The 26,375-nt window shown below is 45.6% G+C and overlaps 1 protein-coding gene and 2 long non-coding RNA genes across 3 annotated transcripts; 1 reads left to right on the top strand and 2 right to left on the bottom strand.

Moving 5' to 3' along the window:
- Window positions 1–546: 546 nt before the first annotated feature.
- Window positions 547–26,008, top strand: LOC141042222 (uncharacterized). The gene is made up of 2 exons (XR_012204056.1): window positions 547–970; window positions 25,572–26,008. It is a non-coding gene; the product is annotated as an uncharacterized lncRNA (long non-coding RNA).
- LOC109739485 (uncharacterized) lies at window positions 977–4,404 on the bottom strand. The gene has a single exon (XM_045234098.2). It carries the CDS (start codon window positions 2,975–2,977, stop codon window positions 1,784–1,786), a length of 1,194 nt encoding a protein of 397 aa, XP_045090033.2. The 5' UTR covers window positions 2,978–4,404; the 3' UTR covers window positions 977–1,783.
- On the bottom strand, window positions 9,868–12,765 carry LOC123497792 (uncharacterized). Its single transcript, XR_006671590.2, has 2 exons — window positions 12,015–12,765; window positions 9,868–10,175 (listed from the first exon to the last, which is right to left on the bottom strand). It is a non-coding gene; the product is annotated as an uncharacterized lncRNA (long non-coding RNA).
- Window positions 26,009–26,375: the final 367 nt, after the last annotated feature.

Below are 26,375 nucleotides of genomic sequence, written 5' to 3'. Positions count from 1 at the left end.
GGATAAAATATGAATAGTTAGAAATATTCACAAAAGTTATGTCTGAGCACAATCTCTAATTTTCCTTCTTGCAAACCGTAGCACACCATACATGAACTGTCTAAGATGTCTAATCTTATTTTACAACCTACGGATGGAGCGTGCAACCTCCTATGAGCCACCCCTTACGAAGCAGGAAAGTTCCGATGAAAAGACTGCAGTGCTTGACCATTTTCCTAGGTCCATGCACATTTTTTCACATTGATAAACATTTTTCTAAAATTCATGACTATTTTCTAAACATTGCATGTACATTTTTATAAATACAAATACATTTAAGAACATTTTAAAAATGTAATGATTATCTTCTAAATTTGTGAATATTTGAAAAACCCATGAGTGTTTTGAAAATTCATGGCTTTTAAAAATGTTTTTGAATATTTTCTTAAATTTTTTTGAATATTTTCTTCAATGTATGATTTTTTTTTTCAAATCAGAAAACTGCCTGAAAAACTGAAAGCAAACAGGAAAACCAGAAGAAGAAGAAAGGTAGAAAACCGGGTGAAAGCGCCCACGCAGGCCCCAAAGTGGGCCGGAGGGAAAAGCTAAAAGCAAACAGGAAAACTGGATGAATGCGCCCAGCTGGGCCGGTTTGGACTCGAGGGCTGGCCCCAGCGCTCCTCCCTGTTTGGGGTTGGGCCCCGGCGGACAACCAGATCGGGGAGGAGTCCCCCTGCCCGCCGTTCCCCCACCGGCGACGACGGCGGCGATCCACCTGAGCGCTACAAAGGCGAGGGCGGCCTCAGGTGCTGTCAAGGCAGCTGTCCAGCCGGCGAGGAGGCCAGCGCTGGATAGGATGGATTCGGCGCCCCCGGAGCTCCTTGGCGAGGGCTTCCCAGGCGAGGCGCCCTGCTGCACCATGGCCGGCGAGTGCTGCAGAGCTGCGGCCATTGCTGCTCCGAGCGCGCCGATCGAGAGGAGGAAATTGCTGGTTAGTTAATTCCTTCCCTCTGACTTCTTATTTATCTGTTTCACCATCATTCAGAGTAACCAAATACAGTCACTTAAGTCTAAATCTTGTGAAATTCAAGTACTTGCTGCTGATTGACATTAACATCTGAGGATTACACAGTCAATGCCATTTCTACGGTGCACATTTCAAGCTACAAATAAAAACTTGAAGCCAACGGAATAAAGTACTCGTACTCGTACCCTTCAGAGAACAGAGTATAAGTGCAAGGTTATAAACTGAAATTCTGCAGGGATTCATACAGCTAATTTAGTGCAGATGACAAAACCATCATGCAAAAAATAAAAAACTTACTCGTTGTAACGGCTAAAAATGTTCAAATTACTCAGGGAAAGACCACCCTCATGATTATTACTCCCTCCATTCCTAAATATTTGTCTTTCTAGAGATTCAACAAGTGACTACATACGGAGCAAAATGAGTGAATCTACACTCTAAAATATGTCTATATACATCCGTATGTGGTAGTCCATTTGAAATCTCTAAAAAGACAAATATTTAGGAACGGAGGGAGTACATCCCAGAAGAATAGTAAAGTCTTAGATGTGTCAGAATTACGAAATAATATTAAGTCTTACATTTACCACAATAGTTCGACAATAGTAAATTCATAAATGTATCTGAAGAGCTAGACATCTTCATCTTTATTTAGAGGTACAAACATGGCACACAATATAACAAATGCTGCTGAAGATCTACCACACCCTGGTTAATAGTCCAGAGCTCTGGTTCAGTGGGTTGCAGCACATACACTGCCTCCTTCAGAATAATTGCTTATTCTGCATCTGTGTTCTTTGCGAAGCTTGCCCACTTCACAGCCGCAAATACATAGACTTGATCGTACACCTTGTCGAAGAGCCGGAAATAAGCAATTCTCCATGTCTTCTTGAACAGTAGTGCACAAAACACCATCCAGAGCCCCACCACAAATTCCAGCACAAGACCAAAGTAAAACGTCAGTGGGTCAAATTCTTCGTTGCTGCTTTTGAGATCACCATGGATGGAAGAATCATTTCCTGGACAATTCTTATGGACAGGAGGCCCACAAAGTCCACTGTTGCCGATGTACATAAGTGACTGGCTGTCCAAATTGAGGATGTCAAGTTGGGGGCCAGATGGTATCATTCCAGACAAACTGTTGTAGGACAGGTTCAGGTAGCTCAGAGATGTCAGACTTGACAAGCTCAATGGGATTTCACCATAAAGCTTGTTCTGAGAGAGGTCGAGAGATACCAATGACTGCACAGCGCCAATCATGTTTGGAATTTGTCCACTCAATTGGTTCGATGATAAATTCAAATTAATGAGTGCAACAAGGGAAGTGATGTCTGTGGGAATTTCACCAGTCAGGGAGTTGCTTGATAAATCTATATTCACAAAATATGCAATTGTGCTACCATAGATAAGTTTTTGTCCTTTAGTAATTACTGACAATATTTCTGCTAGGTGACCAGCGCCAAATGTTGGAGAAACCAATTGAATGTTATTTAAATGTATGCCTCGATTATCAGACCTAGGCATGAATTGCTCTTGTAAATTTTTCATAAATGTTAACTTTGACAAATGCAATGGTATAGGACCAGAGAAGTTGTTGACCGATAGATCCAAAAATTGAAGATACCCAAGATTTGTTATTTCGACTGGAATAGTACCAGAAAGTGCACTGTGGCTCAATAGTAGAAAACGTAACTTCCACAACTCTCCTATCCATGTAGGTAACCTTCCAGAGAACTTGTTCCATGCAAGATCCAAGAACTTCAGCCTTGTGCTATTCTGCAAGAATGCTGGGAATTTTCCAGATAAACTGTTATTGCTGAGCAGAAGAAATTGTATCTGTTTGCCGTCAAAACATTGAGGAATTTCAGACTCCAAAATATTGTTTGACAAATCTAGATATAACAAGCTCTGTAATTTGCACATGGATTCTGGAATGCGTCCTTCAATTTGATTTGAATACATAAGAAGCATTTCAAGATCCGGACCACCAATATTTGATGGCAGCCTTCCTGAAAATGAATTGTTTGAGATGTCCAACTCTCTGATATTTTCTGGCAACGAAGGTACTGGTCCTGTAAGCCGATTTGAAGAGACATAGAGTTATTTAAATGCCATAGTATCCAGATCTGCTGGCAAGCTGCCACATAGTTGGTTGTCAGAGATATTGAGGTAGGTGGCTTGTGAAAATGTAGACCAAAACCAATCAGGAATGTTGCCCTTCAGATATGTGCTTGAGATGCTAAGTCTGGTGATTTCTGTCTGCCATTGAAGCCAAGTTGGGAACAGTGGGCCCATCTTGGAGGATTCAAACAGTGCAGACTTCAAACTAAAGGGAGGAAGCCAACCTGAACCCACCATAACCTTCAAGCTGTTGAAAGAAAGGTCTATGTCCTTCAAGTTTCTTAGACCTGTAAAGTGTTCCTCTGTGATCATACCGCTGAAGTTGTTGCCACTTAGGTCCAGAGAAATCAGGCTAGTAAGGTAACTTATTTCAGTTGGTACACTTCCATTCAAGTTGTTATAACTTACGTGCAAGGAAGTGAGACGAGTAAGGGCACCTATTTCAGTTGGTAAACTACCATAGAAGCAGTTGTTCCTTAGGTCCAAGGAAGTGAGACGAGTAAAGGCACCGATATAGGTCCAGTGAGGTGATTGTCGCTGAGATCAAGGGAGGTTAGACATGTCAGATTCCCAAGCTGTGCTGGTATAGGTGCAACAAGGTTGTTATTGAAGAGATGCAGTGTGCTCAACCTGGTGAATTCACCGATAAAATTTGGCAGTGTTCCAGTGAAATTGTTATTACACTAGTAGAAAAAGGGCCATTTGTCCCGGTTTATAAGGCCCATCTGTCCCGGTTGGGGAACCGGGACTAAAGGGTCGTTACTAATGCCTAAGCCTTTAGTCCCGGTTCTTATACTAACCGGGACAGATGGACCAGTGGCACCAACCGGGACCAATAGGCATCCACGCGTCAGCTGTTCAGGGGCTAGGGTTTTTATTTTTTTTCTGAAAGAGGGGTGGATTTGGGGCTTTGTATGATTAATTAAGGTGTTTCATATATTGTGTTAGGTAGCTAATTAATTAATAGAGAGAAGTGTCCTCTCTTATCTCCGTGCTTGGTCAACGCTACGTACTATACATAAAGAGGCCCTCGACACGCTAGCTAGTAAGAAAATGAAGGAAACCATCAAGTACAGAAGTTCGTCATGCATACCGAGAGAAGTGATCGACCTCTCCTTCTCCGAGAGATTGGTCGAACAACAAGTTTTCGTATTATCTATCTGACGCTACTGGCTACATACATATACAATATGTAAGATCTCTTACAATCCCCTAGCATTTGAACTCAACTTCCACATGGTATTCTCCGGCTTTATTGATGACGTGGTCAAGAAAGAATCCCGCCAATTCCTCTTGGATTGCTTTCATGCAATCTTGTGGTAGGAGTTCATTCCGCATCTGCCACGTCTAATTTGAAGAAGGGGCTTAATACATATATATGAATGAAACTCAACAGAAATGATGGTGTAATAAAATGAAATTGTGAATATTATTGCTTACGCACTTCATATTGTCTTTTAGAGTAGGCCCGCTTATTTTTCAAAGTCGCGTTGTAGGTGAACTCGCACACGTAGTATCCACAGTAATCATTCCCTTGTTCCTGCCACAAGCACTTTACGAGAAATAGAGGTCAATCAAACTGATAATGAAGCATTATAAATTGCATTGATGAAAGTAGCTAGAATCAACAGAAGATGTGCGCAACTAGCTAGCTAGTAGTACTTACTTTCGGGTATGTATATCGCAGCTCCTTCGGCAGTCCCGGAGCTTCTGCGGTGAACTTTTTCCAAACCCTGCAAGACAAAGAAAATAATTATTACTTGAGATATCAGGAAATGAACAAAAAGTTGCCGATATGGTGCGATAATGATCAATTGAACTTACTTGTTGAGAATTTTAGTCATGTCCGCATAGGTCTCGGGATCTTTTCGTCTCGAGTCTAAGACGGTTACTAGTCTCTGCTCAAGCTTAATCTCCAGGAAAATATAGTGAAAGCTACGCATGCATGCATAACTCATCAATTACATTACTATAACCTCGCTCGAGTAATAAGGGAAACCGAATATGCACACGACAGTAACACTCACTTGAAGTTGTAAGGAAAGAGTATTAAATCTTTGTTTTGATTTATTATCAATCATTTGAGCAAGTTGGCTTCGGCATCTTTGGCGCTCTTTTTAACCTGAAATTCATCTATGAGATTTGTGTTAATGAACCCAATATCATAGATTTTTGCTTTTCTGCACTCGACGATCTTTAATTTGCATAATATAGTGAGGATAAGTACAAATACATGCAATGAAATAGCTGAGCTATATATAGAGACTTAATGACAGAAGTAGTACTTATAGACAGTAGCAAGTGACCGTTAATTTATCGAGGGCCTTTTGATTGAAGAACTGGAAGAACTCCTCAAATGGAACATGCAACAGACCAGTTCCAACGAGGTCGTGCTCCTCTTTAACTCTCAGATACAAAGTATTCGTCCCCCCAGACTCTCTGTAGGTTTTCATGTATCAATTATGGAATCTTCGCATCATCGTTGTTAGAGATTTTTCATCTTTGACGAGAGGCTTCCCGTACTCGTATCTGTGTTCGTCCCCTCCAAGAAATCATAATGTACATCGTCGGGCAGGTAATCTCCAAGATTGCTATAACCGGGCACCATCCCCGGAGCATTAGCGACGATGTCGCTAGACACATTGAGCGGGGGGCACGATTGGTTTGCTTGTTCGCTGAGCTGGGCAATTTTTTTCCCAGCTGCTCGTTCTTTTAACCTTTGATCACTGACAGTACTTCCCGACCGCTCCGCTTCGAGATATGCCTTTTCAGTAATGCGCTCATAGTTGGTTTTCGGCAGAGACTTTGGTGGTTTCCTCAGGGCATCGATAGTGCGCTTTGCTTTCACCGGATCTACCTTCTCCTCCGGAGGTGGATGTCTCTTTGCTTTCAACCCTTCAAAGAAGTCCTTCACTTCGGTCCGCACGATCTTCGCGTTTTCCTCCTCGGTCCTCTCGTACGGTAACTTCTCTAGAGGCTTGAGAGGTGGACCGTATCTGTATTGCCTCCCGCCTCTGGCTGTACTGCTAGACGCCGGAGCAGACGGAGCGGCTGCGGCTGTCTTCTTTTGTGCTTGCTTACGAGGCGGAGAGAAGGACTACGACGCGCTGGAGCTGCCGGGGCGACGGCGGGTCTCTTCCGCCCTTGCTGGCGAGGCGGAGAAGGAGGAGGCTGGTGGCTGCTCGGGCGTGCCGACGCAGGCGGAGTGCCGCCACGCGCCGGAGAAGGAGGCTGAGTGCCCTGATCGTCACTCGCCGGAGGAGGAGGCGGAGTGCCCTGACTCGCCGGAGGAGGAGGCATCCAGTTCGGAAGCTTGATGAGCTCCTTACGCCATAGGCATGGAGTCTTCAGACAAAAACCCAGCCGAGTCTCCCCTTCACCCGTAGGGTGGTCAAGCTGGAGGTCCTCAAATCCTTCTGTGATTTCATCCACCATCACCCTAGCATATCTTTCTGGAATCGGCCGGCAGTGAAAAGTTGCGCCAGGTTTAGGAGGTGCAACAGAGCCAACAGCCGCCTTGACTTTCAATTCCATCCACTGCGTCATAAGGTGGCAATGCTGAGACTCCGTGATAGCATCTACGGGGTAGCTAGCAGGAGCCGTGAAGATAGGCTCCTGAAGCAGCTCCGTGGAAGCCACGCTGCTTCTTCGCTGAGATGGCGGGGTAGCTTCGGGTGTAGCTTCGGCAGGTCGCGTGCTGCAAACTGCCTCTCGTTCCTCTAGCGCTTGTACCCTTGCGTGCAGTGCCTGTAGTTGGGACACCTCCTTTTTCTTTTTCCTCTCCTGGCGTTTGTAACCGCCTGCGTCGGAAAATCCAGCCTTCCACGAAAGGGAGCCTGACGTGCCTCGTGTCCGTTCGGGGTGCTCAGAATTCCCGAGGGCCTCTGTGAGCTCGTCGTTCTCTTTGTCCAGAACGAAGATATTGGTGAAGACCACGTTGATGAAGACCTTGGCGATGAAGTGTCGGTGATGACGTCGCAGCGGTGTGTCGACGATAATGTGTCGCTTGAAGGCGTCCCTCGCGGCGACCAAGTGTCGATGCCGTGTCGCGTCGGAGAAGTTGATGAAGAATTGCATCGCTTTCCACGCCGGCCTGGCGTGTGGACGGTGCATATTGCAGTCGCTTCTCGTAGATGTGCTCGACGAAGTATGTTGGCTTGTAGCCTGACGTAGTCTTACAGCTTGATGATGCGGCGCTGGTCGGTGTAGATCGCTCGATGCAGTGGCTCGAACATTGGTGCAGTCTGGTCGGCACGATGCAGATGTAGTGGCACGATGTCGATCTGTGCCTGTGGTGTCCTGCTAGTCCGTGGCGAGGCCTCCGACCGACTTTGAATCGGCCCTCCTGTTATCGATGCATGCTGGAGCGGATGCAGATGGCCCCTGGATGGGCACGTGATGCATGGATGCATGCTAGCTCCTGGTCTCCTAGATGTCTGTGCTGGCAGGCCGACCTGAACCGATCTGCTCTTCGTAGCCGAGATGTCGAGCCAGCGTGGTTGCTGAGTGCGGCCTCGCGTACATCACCGTGGGCCTGCAATTACTGGAGGACGCCGCGCCGAGTACGCGTTCAGTCGCACGCAGTTCGCCAGCAGCGGCGATAACCTCGGTGCTCGGTGGCGTGCGTGTCACGGTCACCGTGTGGACGGCGGCGCGTTATGGATGCCGGCGGAGCTCATGTGGAGGGGAAGCCGATGCGGCTAGACGAAGTAGAGGCCGGCATCCGGGACGGCAGATTGTCGAGGAAGATCGGATCGACTCCGTGTGACCCGCCCGGTGTTGATGCGCTCGTACGCCTGGCTGGTTGCTGATCGCCGCCCGTGGTGTTGACGTAGATCGCGTCGGGGAGGTCTCGGGCTGATGTGCTCGTCCGCCGAAGTCGTGTGTCGCTCGAAGTCAAGGGGGCCGTTGCTGGTGGCCGGCCCTCCTGGCCTGCGCGTGTAACTTACGCTGGTGGATGCGAGGAGAGATCGATCGGAAAAGTGGGTTGTGATTTTATTGTATTTTTGGTGGCTAAAAAGAAACAATTTACTAGATGATCCTTAAATCTCAAGATTGAAAACCTACAGAATTGATTTAATATCTAAGCTATAGAAGCCAATCTAATCTTTTGATCGATCAGCTGCCTCGCCCTGGGGAGAGGAGATTAATCTCCCTGAGGGCGGCGCGTTGCGAAAGTGGTGGAAGGTCTTAGGATGAACGTCGTTGGACAAACCGCTCTAATACCATGTGAAATTATAGGATGGTAATATTGTGTGTTATGTTGAACTGACCCCTCGTGTAAAAAGAATTTCAAAAAAATTCTCATCGCGGCCAACCAGCTCGCGTCACATGGCATAGCTGGTTGGCTGCCTTTCACTCATAGCGTAATGGGTTTAATTGCTAGCTCATAGCTTAATGGGTTTAATTGCTAGCCAATCAGCAGATTAGGACACGTCCGCATGGCAGATCTCCATTACTTATATATACTAGTAGAATGCCCGTGCGTTGCCACGGCTTTTAATTTATTTATTTTGATTACACCTATGAATAGAACGCATATCAAATTTCACATGTATTTTTTTTCTTCTGATTATGCATATAATGTATATCGTATTTCACATATATAGAAAAAATAGCCTGCGACAATTGGAAAATAATTGAAGTCCACTGCAATGTAACTTGATTATGTATAGGTAGAGAGCAATATTATATGTTACAATTAAGGTCTACATGATGCGCTTAAGATATTTCCAGTCAGGATTGTTGCCTTTAGCTTCATTTGGATGGTATCTATAATACAAAAATATATTTCTCATCTCATAATCATCCTGCACAAGCACTATATAATTAGTATGAAGATTTAATCAAGCTAACATATACCTATAGATTTCTTGTTCAGTTTACTTTTTTTTATCAATAATAAATCACTCAACATCTATCTCTTTGTCCAACAACTCTCAACTCTCTCTGCAATCCCAGTCCATGGTTGCCACCTCTGTCCGTCTCTCTCTCTCTCCCTCTCTCCCTCCCTCCCTCCCATCAATCACTTGACTTGGAATAAAAAAGGGTTAGAAAAGATACTGTATAAATAGCATGCAATCTTGCTAAATATTGCAGTGTGATAATAATATAGTACTTGTGTAACACCTTCTTATGATTTGCAACAAAGAGAAATTTACGGTCAAGGTTCAACAACACACTGTATTTTCGAAAAGATGGAGTAACACTCTAATGTCCGTTTCAGTCTGATGTGTGTTGCTAAGATATGGTACCCATAAACCAGTTTGTGAGCTATTAAGAGGGACAATGCATACTCCAAATCTGTTTTGCACGGATTATGGTTCAAATAAAGATATTTCGTTGGCTGCCAAGAAGAGTGTAACAAATCTAGTAGACTATGTGCCCTTATCACTTTGTAGCTTTGTTCGTACCTCTACATCAACACAATGGAAAGTAAAAGTATGATGACAGCAGATATGCAAAATAACTTACAATCTGAGTAACCAAATGTGGTGGTTGAGATAGAAGTGCAATCCTTTTGCGTTAATAGTCACCATGTAGAAGAAGACCCATCTGATCATCCAAATACTATATATACAATCTGCACCGTAAGCACTACATTCTTAACCCAATTCAGGAATTGTAAGTAACAAGAAATTTTAAAATTATCTCTCTTAGCTGTAGACTTTGTTGATTTTTCTAGTGGTGAACCTTCCATGATGCACTACTTTCCCATGGTTAATTGTCAGTCCTTTGAGTTAAACCGAAAAAGGCTTTCGCCCCGCTTTATAAATAAAGCAAACCGCCACATAGCACTAGTACACAAGAAGGTTCACACCACACACACACAACTCTCACAAGACAGAGTACAAAAGGTTTTGCTGAGGGCACAGCTCAACAAGCCCAAAATAAACACAAAATGGGGCCGGGGAGGGACCCGACCCCTAATCCGGCTCGGGAGGTGGCGGAGGGAGCGTCGGCGATAAGTGGACGGCCATCGAGCGGAGGTCGGCGATGAAGGCAGAGATGGCGTCCCGATCCTGGGGCGGCTAAGCGGCTGCCAGAGCTGCAAGTAACCAGACAGTTTGAAGAGAGTGTCAGTAGCACGCCGAAGCGGAATGCGCTGGATCACAAATCTATTGCGGATCGTCCAGAGGGTCCAAGCAAGAGTCCCAATCTCCAGCGACCTAATGTCGCGAGAATGCGGGGAGGAGGCCTGGAGTTCAGCGAACATGTCGGGGAAATTGGTGTGGCACCAGTTGCCACCAACCACCTCACGAAAACAGCCCCAAATAAATTGGACGGACACGCAAGTGAAGAAGATGTGATTCGAGTCTTCAGGGACGCCACAAAGCGGGAAAAGGCCGGTACCGGGGCCATTGCGCTTGCGGACCTCTACGCCAGACGGAATCCGTCCGCGGATCCATTGCCACATGAAGATCCGGATCTTCAGGGGAAGGCGGACATGCCAAACCGCCGTGAGGGGAGGCGGGGCGGAGGAGGGGGCGACAGCCCGGTAGAGGAACTTGGTGGAGAATTGTCCCAACGGCTCTAGGTGCCACTGAACAGAATCTGGGCCAGCGTCAACCTGAGGCTCGTGGAGGGCAATGCAGTCAAGCAGCTCCTGCCAGTCGACAGTTTCCGGAGGCCCAAATGGTCTCCGGAAGGCGAGGCGCCCTAAGTCAATAAGGGCCCTCTCAACCGAGATCCTAGGATCTACGACGATGGAGAAGAGGTCGGGGAAGCGCACAGCGAAGGGGGAGTCGCCCACCCAGCGGACAAACCTGAACAGAGTCGTAGCTCCAGATCCACCAACCGAGATGGATGTCCCGATGCAAAGCACCGGGAGCAGCTGGATGACCGACTGCCAGAACTGGGAGCCGCCAGTTCTCTGGCAGAAGGCAAGTTGGCTGTCCACGAAGGTATTTATTTCGGATAATGTCTAACCAGAGGCCACCTTGCCCTTGGGCAATCCGCCAAAGCCAGCGGGATAGTAGGGTGATGTTCATGTGCTTAAAGCACATGATCCTAAGCCCTCCTACTCCCGAGGCTTGCAGATGTCCGTCTAGCTGACCATATGGTATTTCTATCTATCGTTGTCGCCCGCCCAGTAGAAACGAGACTGGACTTTGGCGATCTCATGATGCAGGGTTGTCAGTCTTCTTCAGAAAAAACATCACATTACCAACAAAAGCTTCATCTTCCACCAAAAGAGCACATGTACCGTTGCCTTGCTAAAATGCTTCAGATTTGGTAACTTGATTGCTGCAATTACCACACACAATTGAAATAAACCACAATAGGACAGACAAACTTAATTTCGGACGTCAAGTTAATAATCATGGAGAATTAGCATCTCTTTGAAGATTGCCCAGAATGCAATCAAATCATATTTTGTTGTAGCTTAACACAAAACAAAACAAACACATTTTCTAAAAGCGTAATCTCGACAGTGAAAAACATCAAAAGGGCATTAGCCGTGCATACAGATTAATTAGTCCTAGCAAATCTATAACACCAGTATAGTTTTCAAATTAGTCATAGCAAATCTAGATTGACACTAAACCTTCTACTAACTATGTCAAACTAAACAGGAACTTTGCATTGTCTGGTCACTGCGTCTACAATCCGACATGATTGATTAATTAAGTTGGCAAATTTTTTATTTGAAAAGAGAGTTGGCAGATGATTTTAAACTGCAACAACTGATATATGTGTGTGGCATGCACGCACACCTAGCTAGCTTCTTGGTAATGGTCACCGACTAACAATCAAACGAAGACATACACGGTGCTTAACCAATAATAATTCAGCAAATTACAAGTTAACTAAAGCATCAAATTAATTGGTAGATTCTTGGTCATGGTCAATGACTAACAATCAAAGCATAAAATTAATTAATTACCAGCATATGGATGCAGAGGCAGTTGGTTGTGGGGCCTTGGACCTCTGGACCCTGAGGCGGGCGAGGTTGCAGTTGGTCCTCCGGTCGTCAATCACCGATACGGACCGAAGCACGCCCTAATGGCCGCCTCCGCCTCCCAAAATGTAACCTGCCAAGCATCCATCTAGGCATAGCATCAACTAACGGGGCTGAATTAAACAAGAGAATTAACTACTGAACATGAATCGATGATGAGGGGAAGAGAGAATTGTTTGGGTGGGTACTCACGAATCCGCGGCCTTGGATATGTCGGTGCCCTTGTCGGCGATGACGACAGCCTCGAGGATCTCGCCGAAGAGCTCGAACTGGTCGTGCACACCCTCCTTGCTCATCTTCCACGCCGGGCCATACACGAACACCTTCGCAGCCGCGTGTCATCGCTGCCCGCCGACGCCTGATGAGCCATGGAGACCCTCTTCTCCTTCTTCTTCTGGCTCTGGGATCGGCCTGGTTTCTAGTGTAGCGCTTGGTTTCCGTCGATGTAGTGAATAGATCAACAGCGTTCCAGGGATCCGGCGATCCCGTACGTGTACAAGATTCGGCGGCGTCTTCTCTGTGAGGTCGGCGGCGGCGATCTGGTGCGTCTGTGTGAGGAAGATCGACGGTGGCTGCATGTCCTCCAGGGGATCGATAGGATCGGTGTTTGTGCGGGTTGGTTTTTTTGGGGTGCTTGCGTGGGGTGGGGTGGGGGGACAAAAAACCAACGAAAAAAAGGATGAAAATGGTGGGACGAAAAAAATTCGTGGAGACTATTCTACCAACTGAGACATTAGGGATAGAGATATTAGTGCATGATGCTATAAAGCAAAGGATTCCATCCGTCAGAATTAGCATACACAACCAATACTTCATAAATTCATATGCTCAATCAATTAGAACACAAAGTTACTTCCATTCAAGATGAAAAACTAACACAGGTGAATGCCCGTGCTACCATGAAACAACAAACTAAGACACTAATCAAAACATCATTTCAATTCACAATGTGAACGTCACATGCGACTTATGACTGTGTTGCGACAAAAATTGATAGTACAAATCAAGACGAACATATTTGTCATCATGAGTCAATCTATTTTTTTGTCTTTCTTGATTAGTTCATTAAATGAGATATTGATTAAAATATCTATGTCATGTGCATGTGTCACAACATGTTGTGTAAAACATTGGACTATTTCTCCTATTTTCTGTTCTCAACACCATCTCAGTATTTTTGTTTCAACCTGTTGTGCTCGGCGATACTTACCCCTAGGGACTCTCTTCCTCTCGTCTTCTCCTCTTTCCTGATGAAATCAAAGCATACGGTAAAACAATATTAAAATCAAACATTTTCATGCGTCTTTTGTGCAAGTACCTCAACTGTAACTAAGGGTGAGTTGTCAACAACACGTCTCTTACCTGTTGTCAGGTATAGCTAGCGCCTAGCAAGGAAAATGATTTCAGTTGGAAAAACATAACTGCTGCTGAAGTAGTAAGATATTTGTGACCAATCCGATCTACTTCTATGTATTTTATTGAGGAAGAAAATCTACACCGGTACCAACCAGAACGTAGGAACGAAACGGAAAACGAAAAAACTGTGTTGGTCATTGCCATCGCTGCAAGTGAATGAATTCTAAAATATTCTCCAGCTCAATAGATACACCACCATACATGCAATGCAAGCTACATAGTCATTATCATCTCTGAATTATGTTTAATTCACAAAAAGGATCTATTCACCATTTACTCATTAGAAAGGAGATACAAAACTTATGCGTAAAATATAATATGATGGAAAATTAGATGCCAGCAGTTTCTGTAATATTCAAACTTTGTACATTGCAAATTGCAAGAGAAAAAACTTTAGACAAAAGCCTGCACGATTACCGGCTGGATATCATATAGAAATATATTCAGAATTCTAGAGCGGTGATTACTGATAGCACATATGCTAGTGCAGAGAGAACTCACTTGTTGTGAGAAGAGGAAGGAGCTATGGCCAAAGGTTCGTTGACATTTTCGTTGAGCATGCTTCTGGAGCAGGTAAACACACACCGGCATCCTCCCGTGGCTGGCAACGGCGTGTAGAGCCCTGGAGCCACCGTCCCTAGCTGCCTCCTTGATGCGGCCGTTCCTGCCATCCAGCGCCCTCGCCATGCCTGGAAAAAAATCGCCCAAATCAGAAACAAGGGCAAAAAAACAAACGCCCAAATCAGGATCTGGATGACCTGGACGCAGGACGTCGTTGGTAGGCGCGGCGGCGAGCTCCATGACACGGCCATGGCGGCACCTGCAGAGAGGAATGGCGTGCAGCGCATAGGCATCACGTGTGGATACCTGCCTGCGGCGACGAGCTGCCGAGGGGCCGAGGGAGGGCACGTAGAGGACGCTCGATCAGCCAGCTGAGGAAGAGGCAAACGCAATCACACATGTATCGATCGATCCATGAAAAACTTTGCTCGCTGCCTCGCTCGCCTCCTGGACTGCCCAGCCGCGGCGTTGCCCTTTGTATGGATGGGGCGCTCGGCTGGGAAAAGGTAGGGAGGGAGGGCAAGGGGTGCGGGGCGGGGGCGGCGGCTGCTGGTGTAGAAGGGGATGAGCGCGGGCTAGCTAGGGATCACGGGAGCCGGGAGGGAGGTCCTGCGTAGGTTTTCACGTTTGGTCTATTTTTGAGGATGACGAACGAACGACTTATGCTCAGGAGAAAAGATAAACGTGTCTAGTGCGTGTTCGAAGGAGATAAGTATGGAAGGGGATCGGTGAAAAAAATAAATGGAGAGGTAGGTGATTTGTTTGGAAGCTGATCCCATGTATATGATATTATTTCTGAATTCTTAATTACCAAATATTTACATGATTGAATTCAATTGACATATACCAAAGTAAGCACGAATAAATGGAAAGAGGATCGGACGCGATTCGGTTTTAGTTGCGAAGGAGAAAAAAAATTAAAATGAGGGAGATGGTGAGAGGGGGACGAAAAAAACCCTGCGAAAATAAACCATGAATGCTATTCACCAACTCAGACATTAGGAGTAAGATTTGTTTCAATTAATGTGATTGGGCAATTTAAGGTAAGGTTAATTAATTTAGATTTGGTCTTTAGAGATTGATCGTGATTGATTCTTTCACATAAAGACATTCCTCAATAACTTGCGTCGGAATGGAAAGTTCTGATCCGTTCAGATTTTTTTATTGTGTGTGAGGGTGACGCGAAACTAAACCGGTGGGGTGAGGGAGGTGACGAAAAAAAAACCAGCGAAAAAAACCGTGAAAACTATTCACCAACTGCTCCATTAGAAATAGAGATGGATCATGGTAGGTAGATCGACATAATGTCGAGTAAAGCTAGGGAAGCACGAGAAGCACGCTTTTTTTTTTATATCTATAACTAACTATCTATCTATATTCTTCTGTTTCAAACTTTTTTAAAAATACCTGTAACTTTATTCATACTCATTATTGTTGGAATTTGCTAGTGGCCTTTTGGGCCAAAGCCCAACTAAAATTCTAAAATTTTCTTGGCCCATTCATGCATACATGCGAGTGGTGGGAGTGAGACTAAAGTTTAGTCTCACCCCATAAGTTGAGAGAGAGTTGCACCTCTTTATAAGGTGATCTCTTCTATCACTTGTGTGAGTATGAGAAGAGGAGACCTACACGCGCGCTCCTCCTCCTCGCCACGCCTCGCCTCGTCACGACGCGCCACGGGTTGCGGGAATGAGCCGAGCCGAGGACAGAGCTATGCACGTTGTCTATATTTTTACTGCTCGGGAAAAATTAATAAGTCATTAATTAATAAGTAATGGACGCGTCCGTTTCTGATCCTTTTGGATGGTGGGGTTGTTACTTGGACGTGGGTTTTCGCCATGACCTATCCGGCCCGTATTATATAGTCAGGCAGACATCTATCCTAGCCGCCGCTGAATCGTATGGTTGGCACCACCGTTCCAGAGCATTGCGCTGCCACACAAGTCTTCTTCATCCTTCCTTCCGACGTGCACCGCGAAAAGCGACAGCAGGCCTCCGGAACCCCGCCTCTCGTGATCCTGTACGGGAGAGGGGCGATCAGACTTTTGGGGCAAAAAGCTCACCTCATTCCTGAAACACAATGTCGTTATTTTCCACCCCTCCTCGATTCTCTCTCTCATTAAATCAACGGTATTGGTGTGTAGCCACATTCACCGAACAATTCTCTCTCTCTAGAATCAAATCTAAGCAATTACCCTTAGAACTTTAGCAGAATCGCCATATTAGTAATCTCCAAAACAAATATGAAACACGTTCCATTATGTTTTGGAGGTTGCGGAGGATGTGCGCCAATATAGAATCGCCATAATGTGGCCTTCATTTTTTCTACACTATACAATAATTTAGATCAAACAATCCAATAATTCAACAAATATTACTACAATCCATTAATCCGAATATATCAAATGTTCCAAATTAACAAATAATCCGATCAAATAAATTATTCAAATAAAACAAAATGAATTTGAGAGAAATTTAAACAAGATATCTCCCAACAAGCTGCCAATGATGCTCAATTACATCCTCCTTCCGCTGATGATGAGAGGCCCCGTTTTTGGGGAGCGCACCCGCGCGACCACTAGTAGAAAATATGCCTTTAGTCCCGGTTCGCAAAGGCCATTAATCTCGGCTGTGCAACCGGGACTAAATATGCGCGACTAAAGGCTCCCCTTTAGTCGCGCCTCTTACGAACCGCGACTAAAGGCCCGTCCACGTGGGCGCCAGGAGTCCGTCGGGGCGGAGGACCTTTAGTCCCGGTTCTCGTGGCTAACCGGGACTAAAGGCCTCCTCCGCAGGTTTAGGGTTTTAGCCCCCCTAAACCTGGTTTCTTTTTAATTTGTAGTGTTTTATTTCTTTTATTTTTTATTTTGTGTTTTATTTTAATTTTGATGAAGTTTCAGTACACATATTCTACGCTACTATATACATGCATATGAAATTTCAAACAAGAAGAATTCAAGAGGAATATATAATATATATTCAATCTCGGGTGACCATATACAACTTCGAACAAGTTTCCATACACAATTAGGATGGATGACCATATACAACTTCGAACAAGTTTCAATCTCGGGTATGCATATAAATTTCTTCGTCCTCGGTATAGTGTTCTCCTTTAGGATTGATGACTTCCCTCATGAAAAATCCTGCTAATTCATCTTGAATTGGTCGGAAGCGAGCTTCTGGACTAAGCCTCCTCCGCAAGTTATCCGTCGCCTTCCGCACGCTATCCGATGCCTTCCGCTCAGAGGTGTGTCTCCGGATGTTCTCACAAACATAGTATCAACATAGATTGGTCCTCGGTGGCTGCTTATCCACATTAACTAACCTTCTAAAATCTAGCTCATGTTTGAATTCACCGACAATTTCTTCTGAGAACCGTCTCCAAACCCTACAGGGCAAAGAAAATTAAATGAACAAGGGAGTTATTAGTTACTTGATATTAGGAAATGAACGAAAGAGACCGATCGATATAGAGCTCAAATGATTGAAAATAATTACTTTTGCAGCATTTTTCTCATGTCGGCCCAACGCTTTGGATCCGAATCCATAGAGTCCATGATTAGAACTCTGGAGGTGTGAAGTTCAATATTTAGTAGAATCCAGTGGAACCTGCGGACACGTTACATGCACAGTCATGCATAACTCATCGATTAGACATACCATGCATGGAGTAAACAAAAGAGAATGGGCACAAGAGAGAAACACTCACCCAAAATGGTAAGGAAATAGAATATGACTTTTGATTTGATGCTTTCTAAGAAACTTGTACAAGTCTTTCTCCATGTCTTCGGGGTGATTTTGTAACACATGTCCATTAACGATATGTGGGTCAATGAACCCAACATCATGGATGTTTCTTATTTTGCATTCCCAAATCTTCAATCTGCATATATATATTTATAGTGCAGGCAATGAAGAACGAGATGAGGTAGAAATAAATCACTTACAGAACGTAGCAACTCATGATAGATTTGTCGAGCTCGCGCAGATTGAACAGCTGGAACAATTCACTCATATGAACTTGTACAGAGTACCGTTTGGTGTGATGCTCCTCTGTAACATCCGCATAAACATATTCTTTGTCGGCCCATGTTGTGAATTGCTTGTACCAACGTAGCAGATTTCGCATTTGTGGTGGTAGACTCTTTTCCCGCGCAGGCTCGACGAGAGGTCCATTCCGCACATATTGTAATGCTATCTCACATACTGGCGCATCCTCAAGGCCTAAGAAGGCACGAAGAGTCAAACCCATCTCGGACGCTTGTTTCATGGCACTCGCTACAGTCAATCCAAGTGCTGCCGCAGCTGCTATGATCTCGGGGTCCTCTTCCGGACCGGCTTTCACTATGAGCGGGGGGATCAATTGTTTATTCTGCATCCCGAGCTGGTCAACTTGTTTCCCGCTTTTTTTTACTTTCTTGTTTCTCCTCCTTCAATATTTTTGCTTGCCTACGAAGTTCATGTCCATAGTCGTCAGGCATATTCAGCTCGGCTTGGGACGGTGTTGTCAAAAAATCCTTAGGCCACTTCTTTTGCTTCTCAGTGAATACTTGCTTGGGCTCAGGCTCTTTCATCGCGTTCGTATCCGCCTTCCATTTCTCATAATGAGCAGACGCGGCCAATTTGGTTTCAGCTTCACTAAGTTCCCAAGGCCTTGGGAGGAGAGGCTTCAGTGATGGCTCCGGTACCCTTGTGGTCTTAGGTACATAAGGGTCCGGGTTAATAGTCCAGGAGCGGGTTTCCTTGCTGTCCGCCTGCTTCTGCTTCTTCGCCGGAGGTGGATTGGGGGGCGTCGTACCCGCCGGAGGAGGATTGGGGGGCGGCGGCTGCTTACCCGCCGGAGGTTGTGGATCGGGGGACGGCGTCGAATGGCGTGAAGGAGGTGTAGGTGAACCACCACGACCACCACCACCACCACCACCACCACCATCGGAGGGGGGTGGACTTGTTAGCCTTGGCGCCTCGCCTGGAAACACTATGTACTTCTTTTTCCATAGAGTGATCTGGCGCTTGACATCTCCAAGTCTTCTCTCCCCTTCGGGTGTAGCTTTGTCAATCTCCAGGTCCTCAAACTCTTGGACTATGTCTTCCACCGTGACACGAGCATAGCCATATGCAATGGGGTTGTTGTGGTGGAGTGCTCCAGGTGTACAGGGTAAAGCACTGCCGGTAGCTACCTTCGTGGAAACGTTCCCCACGGGATAATGCAGATCACATTCTTTCATCTCCTTTACATCATCCACGGGGTAGTGAGGCTCCGGTGCACGAATCTCGATCATCGATGCATTAGCACCAGGCGGGGCATCCGTGGAAGCCACGCTGCTTCTCCGCTGCTGGCTTCCGCGATCCACTTCATGATCTTCATGCGGCCCTGCAGCCGATTTTTCTTTTACTAGTTCATGCACGGTCTGCTTCAACTCATGGAGTTCCGATGCAAACTTCGCCAAAAGATCTGCATCCCGCTCCGTCTTTCTCTTACGGCTTCTGTAACAGTACGGGTCATTGTCCTGGGAAAACCCTACTTTCCACGGAATTCTGCCTTTGCCTCGTACACGTCCTCCGTGTTCATCATTCCCGAGGGCTGTTGTAAGTGCGTCTTTCTCTCTGTTGAACTTGATCAAGCCCTCTTGAGCTTGGGTCATTGCGTCAATAAGGGCTTGGGTGGGAGCAAACTTTTTCTTCCTCTCTGCTCAAGTTTTTGTTTGAGGAGGACGGTAGGCGGCGGCGGGCGGCGGAGGACGGCAGGCGGCGGCGGGAGGCGGAGGATGGCAGGCAGGCGGCGGCGGGCGGCGGAGGACGGCAAGGCGCGCATCCAGTACGCGGCGACGAGGAGGACGGCAGGCGGCGGAGGACGGCAGGCGGCGCAGGGGGAAGGGGAGCGGAGCTCACTGGGGGGCGGCGGCGGCAGCGCGCAGGGTCAGGGGCAGCGGTGGCGGCGGCGCGCAGGGCAGGGCAGGGGCGGCGGCGGCAGTGCAGGGCAAGGGCGGCGGCGTAGGGCAGGGAAAGTGGGGGCAGAGCTCACTGGGGGCAGGGTTTCGGCGTCGGGCAGGGCGTCGGCATCGATCGGCGTCGGGGCAGTAGCCTGGCGGCGTCGGCGTCGATCGGCGTCGGGGCAGGGCGTCGGCGTCGAGAGGAGAATGGGAGGTGGGGGAAAATTTACTAAGTGCTGTATATATAGACAGAGCATTAGTCCCGGTTGGGGACACCAACCGCGACTAAAGGGTACCTTTAGTCGCGGCTAAAGGTACCCTTTAGTCGCGGTTGGTGTCCCCAACCGGGACTAAAGGTTCTTTCGCGCCGCGTTCGTTCCCGCGCGGAAAGAGCCTTTAGTCGACTAAAGGTCCTTTTTCATATACTTTTCATTTGAAAATCTTAAAAATACAAATAATATATCAAAAAATTCAGAAAAATAAAACTAATTCATTTTAAAATCTAAAAATAGAAAAAATATATCAAAAAATTCAATAAAATAAAACTAATTCATTTTGAAATCTTAAAAATAAAAATAATATATCAAAAAATTTAGAAAAATAAAACTAATTCATTTTAAAATCTTAAAAATAGAAATAATATATCAAAAAATTCAAAAAATAAAACTAATTCATTTGAAAATCTTAAAAATACAAATAATATATCAAAAAATTCAGAAAAATAAAACTAATTCATTTTAAAATCTTAAAATAGAAATAATATATCAAAAAATTCAAAAAAATAAAACTAATTCATTTTAAAATCTTAAAAATAGAAATAATATATAAAAAATCCAGAAAAATAAAACTAATTCATTTTAAAAATTCAGACCGATTGGTTTGTTCTACATCCTCGATCCCTTGAAGGTTTGACAAAAGGTTTGATACATCATTCAGTTCATCGACCAAATACAAATCATCCGGATTCGCCATCGTACGTTTTAATTCACATGATCCATTCAACAAAGTTTGGTATAATAAATTATTACACATCAATTCTTCCCTTGTGTCCCTGCTTGCTTACGATTGTGCCGTATCCATGGAGCATCCTCATCATTTAACTTAATGCTTGGGTCAGTGTTCACTTTGAAGGGCGGAATTTCACCAAACATATTATAATCTTCTGACATGTCTGTCTTGTCCTCCACTCCCACGATGTTTCTTTTCCCTGAAAGAACAATGTGGCGCTTTGGATCATCGCATGATGTACTGATCGTTTTCTTATCTTTCCGTTTCCTCGGTTTGCTACTCATGTCCTTCAAATAAAAAACCTGAGCGACATCTTTGGCAAGGACGAATGGTTCGTCAAGGTAACCAAGACTGTTGAAATCCACCATTGTCATTCCGTATTGCTCGTCCACCTTTACCCCACCTCCTGTTAGCTTGAACCATTTGCACCGGAACAAAGGGACCTTAAAGGAGGGTCCATAGTCAAGTTCCCATATCTCCTCTATGTAACCATAATATGTGACCTTTTGCCCATTCTCGGTTGCTGCATCAAAGCGGACAACACTGTTTTGGTTGGTGCTCTTTTTATCTTGGGCGATGGTGTAAAATGTATTCCCATTTATCTCGTACCCTTGGAAAGTCGTTATAGTCGAAGATGGTGTCTTGGCCAACATGTACAGCTGATCTCCAACATCATTGTCATTCATTAAATGTTTTTGCAACCAACTGCCGAAAGTCTCCATGTGGGCCTTTCTAATCCAGGATTCAGGCTTCCCCGGGTTGTCCGAGCGTAAAATATTCTTGTGTTGCTCGAAGTACGGAGCCACCAAGCTGGAATTTTGCAGAACTGTGTGGTGTGCTTCAGTCATAGAATGACCGTCCATACATATCGTTGATTTCCTTCCGATCATGCCTTTTCCACTTAGTCTCCCCTCGTGCCGCGATTGAGGAATACCAATCGGCTTAAGGTTAGGAACATAGTCAATACAGAACTCAATTACCTCCTCATTTCCATAGCCCTTGACGATGCTTCCTTTTGGCCTAGTACGGTTACGAACATATTTCTTTAATACTCCCATGAACCTCTCAAAGGGGAACATATTGTGTAGAAATACAGGACCGAGAATGGAAATCTCTTCGACTAGGTGGAGCAGGAGGTGCATCATAATATCGAAGAAGGATGGTGGGAACACCAACTCGAAACTGACAAGGCATTGGACCACATCGTTCTGTAACCGTGGTAGATCTTCTGGATTGATTACCTTCTGAGAGATTGCATTGAGGAATGCACATAGCTTCACAATGGCTACTCGAACATTTTCCGGTAGGAGCCCCCTCAAAGCAATCGGAAGCAATTGCGTCATAATCACGTGGCAGTCGTGAGACTTCAGGTTTAGGAACTTTTTGTCCGCCATGTTTATTATTCCCTTTATATTCGACGAGAAGCCAGGCGGGACCTTCATACTGCTCAGGCATTCAAAAAAAATGACCTTCTCTTCTTTGGTAAGAGCGTAGCTGGCACAACCTTGAAACCATTCCGGATGCCGGTCATCTGGGTCTTTCAAAAGTTGCTGGTCCTGCCGTGCTTCCTTTGTATCATTTGTCTTCCCATACACGCCCAAGAAGCTTAGCAGGTTCACGCAAATATTCTTTGTAACATGCATCACGTTGATTGCAGAGCGGACATCTAGGACTTTCCAATATTCTAGCTCCCAAAATATAGATTTCTTCTTCCACATGGGTGCGTGCCCGTCAACTCCCCGCGGAACTGATTGTCCGCCAGGACCCTTTCCAAAGATGACTTTCAAATCCTTGACCATATCAAATATCTCAGCACCAGTACGTTCCGCAGGCTTCGGCCGGTGATCTGCCTTGCCGTTGAAATGCTTGCCTTTCTTTCTTACGTTATGATTTCGGGGAAGAAATTGACGATGACCCAGGTACTCATTCTTCTTACAGTTACCCAAACGTACACTTTCAGTCTCATGAAGCAGTGCGTGCATGCATTGTATCCCTTATTTGTCTGTCCCGAAAGGTTACTGAGAGCAGGCCAATCGTTGATGGTTACAAAAAGCAACGCTCGTAGGTCAAATTCCTCTTCTTTGTGCTCATCCCAGACACGTACGCCAGGTCTGCCCCACAACTGTAAAAGTTCATCAACTAATGGCCTTAGGTACACATCGATGTCGTTCCCGGGTTGCTTTGGACCTTGGATGAGCACTGGCATCATAATGAACTTCTGCTTCATGCACAACCAAGGAGGAAGGTTGTAGATGCATAGAGTCACGGGCCAGGTGCTATGGCTGGAGCTCTGCTCGCCAAAAGGATTCATGCCATCAGTACTTAGACCAAATCTTATGTTCCTTGCGTCAGCTGCAAAATCTTTGAACACTCTGTCGATCTTTCTCCATTGCGTTCCATCAGCGGTGTGTCTCAACTTCCCGTCGGACTTACGGTCCTCTTTGTGCCATCGCAACGACTTGGCATGCTTTTTGTTCCTGAACAGACGTTTCAACCGTGGTATTATAGGAGCATACCACATCACCTTGGCGGGAACCCTCTTCCTGGGTTTCTCGCCGTCAACATCGTCACCAGGGTCATCGCGTCTGATCTTATAACGCAATGCAGTGCATACAGGGCATTCATTCAGATTCTCGTATTCACCGCGGTAGAGGATGCAGTCGTTAATGCATGCATGTATCTTCAGAACCTCTAAACCTAGAGGGCAGACAACCTTCTTTGCTTCGTACGTACTGGCGGGCAACTCGTTATTCTTCGGAAACATATTCTTCAACATTTTCAGCAAATTTTCAAATGATGAGTCAGCTACACCTTCCTGTGCCTTCCATTTTAGCAAATCCAGTGTGCAGCCCAGCTTTTTCAGACTATTATCGCATCCTGGGTACAACAACTTTTTGTGATCCTCTAACATGCGATCCAAATTCTCCCTCTCCTTGTCAGTTTCGCAGCGTCTCCGTGCATCAGCAATGGTCCGACCAAGATCATCAGCGGGCTCATCATGTGCCTCTTCTTCACCTTCACCTAACCCTTCCCCACCTTCGGCATCATCCTCCATGAAAGTATCACCGAAATGATCATGATAGTTGTCATCGATATCATCCCCTTCTTCATCTTCTTCCATTCTAACCCCTCTTTCTCCATGCTTGGTCCAACAATTATAGCTTCGCATGAAACCGTGCCGAAGCAGGTGCATGTGAACGTCTCTTGAGGAGGAGTAACCCTTCTGATTCTTACAGACAGCACATGGACAGATAATAAAACCTCGCTGCTTGTTCGCATTTGCCACTACGAGGAAATCTTTCAAACCCGTAGTGAACTCGCCGGAGAGTCGGGGACCGTACATCCATTGCCGATTCATCTGCATTATTATTATATAAAGTATATAATTAACCATCATGCATTTGTTAAACTAACTAGCTAGAAATAATACAAATTAAACAATGAACTACACACATGCATATTTTATCAATGACAGATGAAAGGTTCAAGTTGCTAACCGCGATCGCGGAGGAAAAATAAATGAGAAAGCTCAAGTGTGGCTCGGATACTTCATATCATGTTTGTTTCATGCTCTCGGGCATTTCATCGAACACCTTGTGTGCATAGGAGGAACCAAAAGCAAACCCACCACCCCCCTTCTGAATTGTGGCTAAGTGAAGTGAGCTGAGTCCTATATATAGGGATGGGCCTTTAGTCCCGGTTGGCCTGGCCAACCGCAACTAAAGGCCTTCGGGCCAGCCTGAGGACCTTTAGTCCCGGTTGGCCAGGCCAACCGGGACTAAGCCCTCCCATCCGCCAGCTGTCGACCGAGCGCGCTGGGCCCAGATAGTTGGTCGCGGGTCTCCTCCCGAACCATGACTAAAGAGCCCTTTGGTCGCGGTTCGATTATTTTAGGGACTAATGGGGGCGTATGGAAGCCTCTTTTTCTACTAGTGGACTGCTGGCAGCGACGACTTCGCCAACGACGACTTCTTCCCCGAGCTCGGCAACCTCATCCTCAACGACATGGCGACAACATCGACGCCGGTGGTGTTGCTGCTGCTGCACCGTATATGATTCTATCCTTCTTGTTCTAGATCGTGGTAGAATTCATGTTTCTAGTATGTGCCCTACATGTGATCTATTCATCTACTATGCTAGTTCGCATGATTAGTTTAATCTCTGCTGGTATTGTCATGATTTATCTTCTGTTTATTCGGATTAAATCTCATATTTTGAACAATTACTACTACAGGTACACTGATTCGGATACAAGATCCAAACAAAAGTACAAAGTAACTCCTATGACTAGGAATTAAAATACGATCTCTTGGAAACATCTCCTTTCTGGTATCAACCTATACTAGAAGAAATACTCCGAAGACTTCGCTAATAAAGAGGCTTCTATAGACTTGGTCAAACTTAAAAAAGTTTGACCTGGAACAAACCTAGAACTTCAATAGTGGACTTTCTGGGCCTCCTGTCCACAAGAATTGTTCAGGAAATGAACCTTCCATCTATGGCGATCTCGAAAGCGGCAAGGAAGAATTTGACCCACTGACGTTTTACTTTGGTCTTGTGCTAGGATTTGTGGTGGGGCTCTGGATGGTGTTTTGTGCACTGCTGTTCAAGAAGACATGGAGAATTGCTTATTTCCGGCTCTTCGACAAAGTGTACGATCAATTCTATGTATTTGTGGTTGTGAAGTGGGAAAGCTTCGCAAAGAAAACGGATGAAGAATAAGCAATTTCTCTGAAGGAGGCAGTGTTTGTGCTGCAACCTATTGAATGAGAGGTTTGGGATATTAACCAGGGTATGCAAGATGTCAAGAAAGATATGTTATATTGTGTGCCTTGTTTGTACCTCTATCTATATAAAATTGAAGATGTCTAGCTCTTCTGATGCATTTATGACTTTGCTATTGTCGAACTACAGTGGTAAATGTAAGAGTTCAGTATTGTTTATAATCTTGTAATACTTACTACTCTTCTGGACTATAATAATGAGGCACTGGTAGAAAAAGGGCCTATTGTCCCGGTTGGTAAGGACCTTTTGTCCCGGTTTTTGAACCGGGACTAAAGGGTCGTTACTAATGCCCTAACCCTTTAGTCCTGGTTCTTACACGAACCGGGACAAATGGGCCTCCACGTGGCCGGCGCGGCGAGCCCAGGCAGGAGGGCCTTTGGTCCCGGTTGGTGGCACTAACCAGAACCAATAGCCTTCACGTGGCCGGTGCGGTGAGGCCAGGCAGGAGGGCCTTTGGTCCCGGTTGGTGGCACTAACCGGGACCAATAGGCATCCACGCGTCAGCATTTCAGGGGCTGGGGTTTTTGTTTTTTTTTTCTGAAAGGGGGGGGGGTTGGGGGTTTTGGGGGGTTAATTTAGGTAT

Source organism: Aegilops tauschii, chromosome 3 (genome assembly GCF_002575655.3).
Source record: "Aegilops tauschii subsp. strangulata cultivar AL8/78 chromosome 3, Aet v6.0, whole genome shotgun sequence".
Taxonomy (NCBI): Eukaryota; Viridiplantae; Streptophyta; class Magnoliopsida; order Poales; family Poaceae; genus Aegilops; species Aegilops tauschii.
The sequence above is the reverse complement of the archived record's forward strand: the minus strand, read 5'-3'. Positions and strand labels throughout refer to the sequence as shown.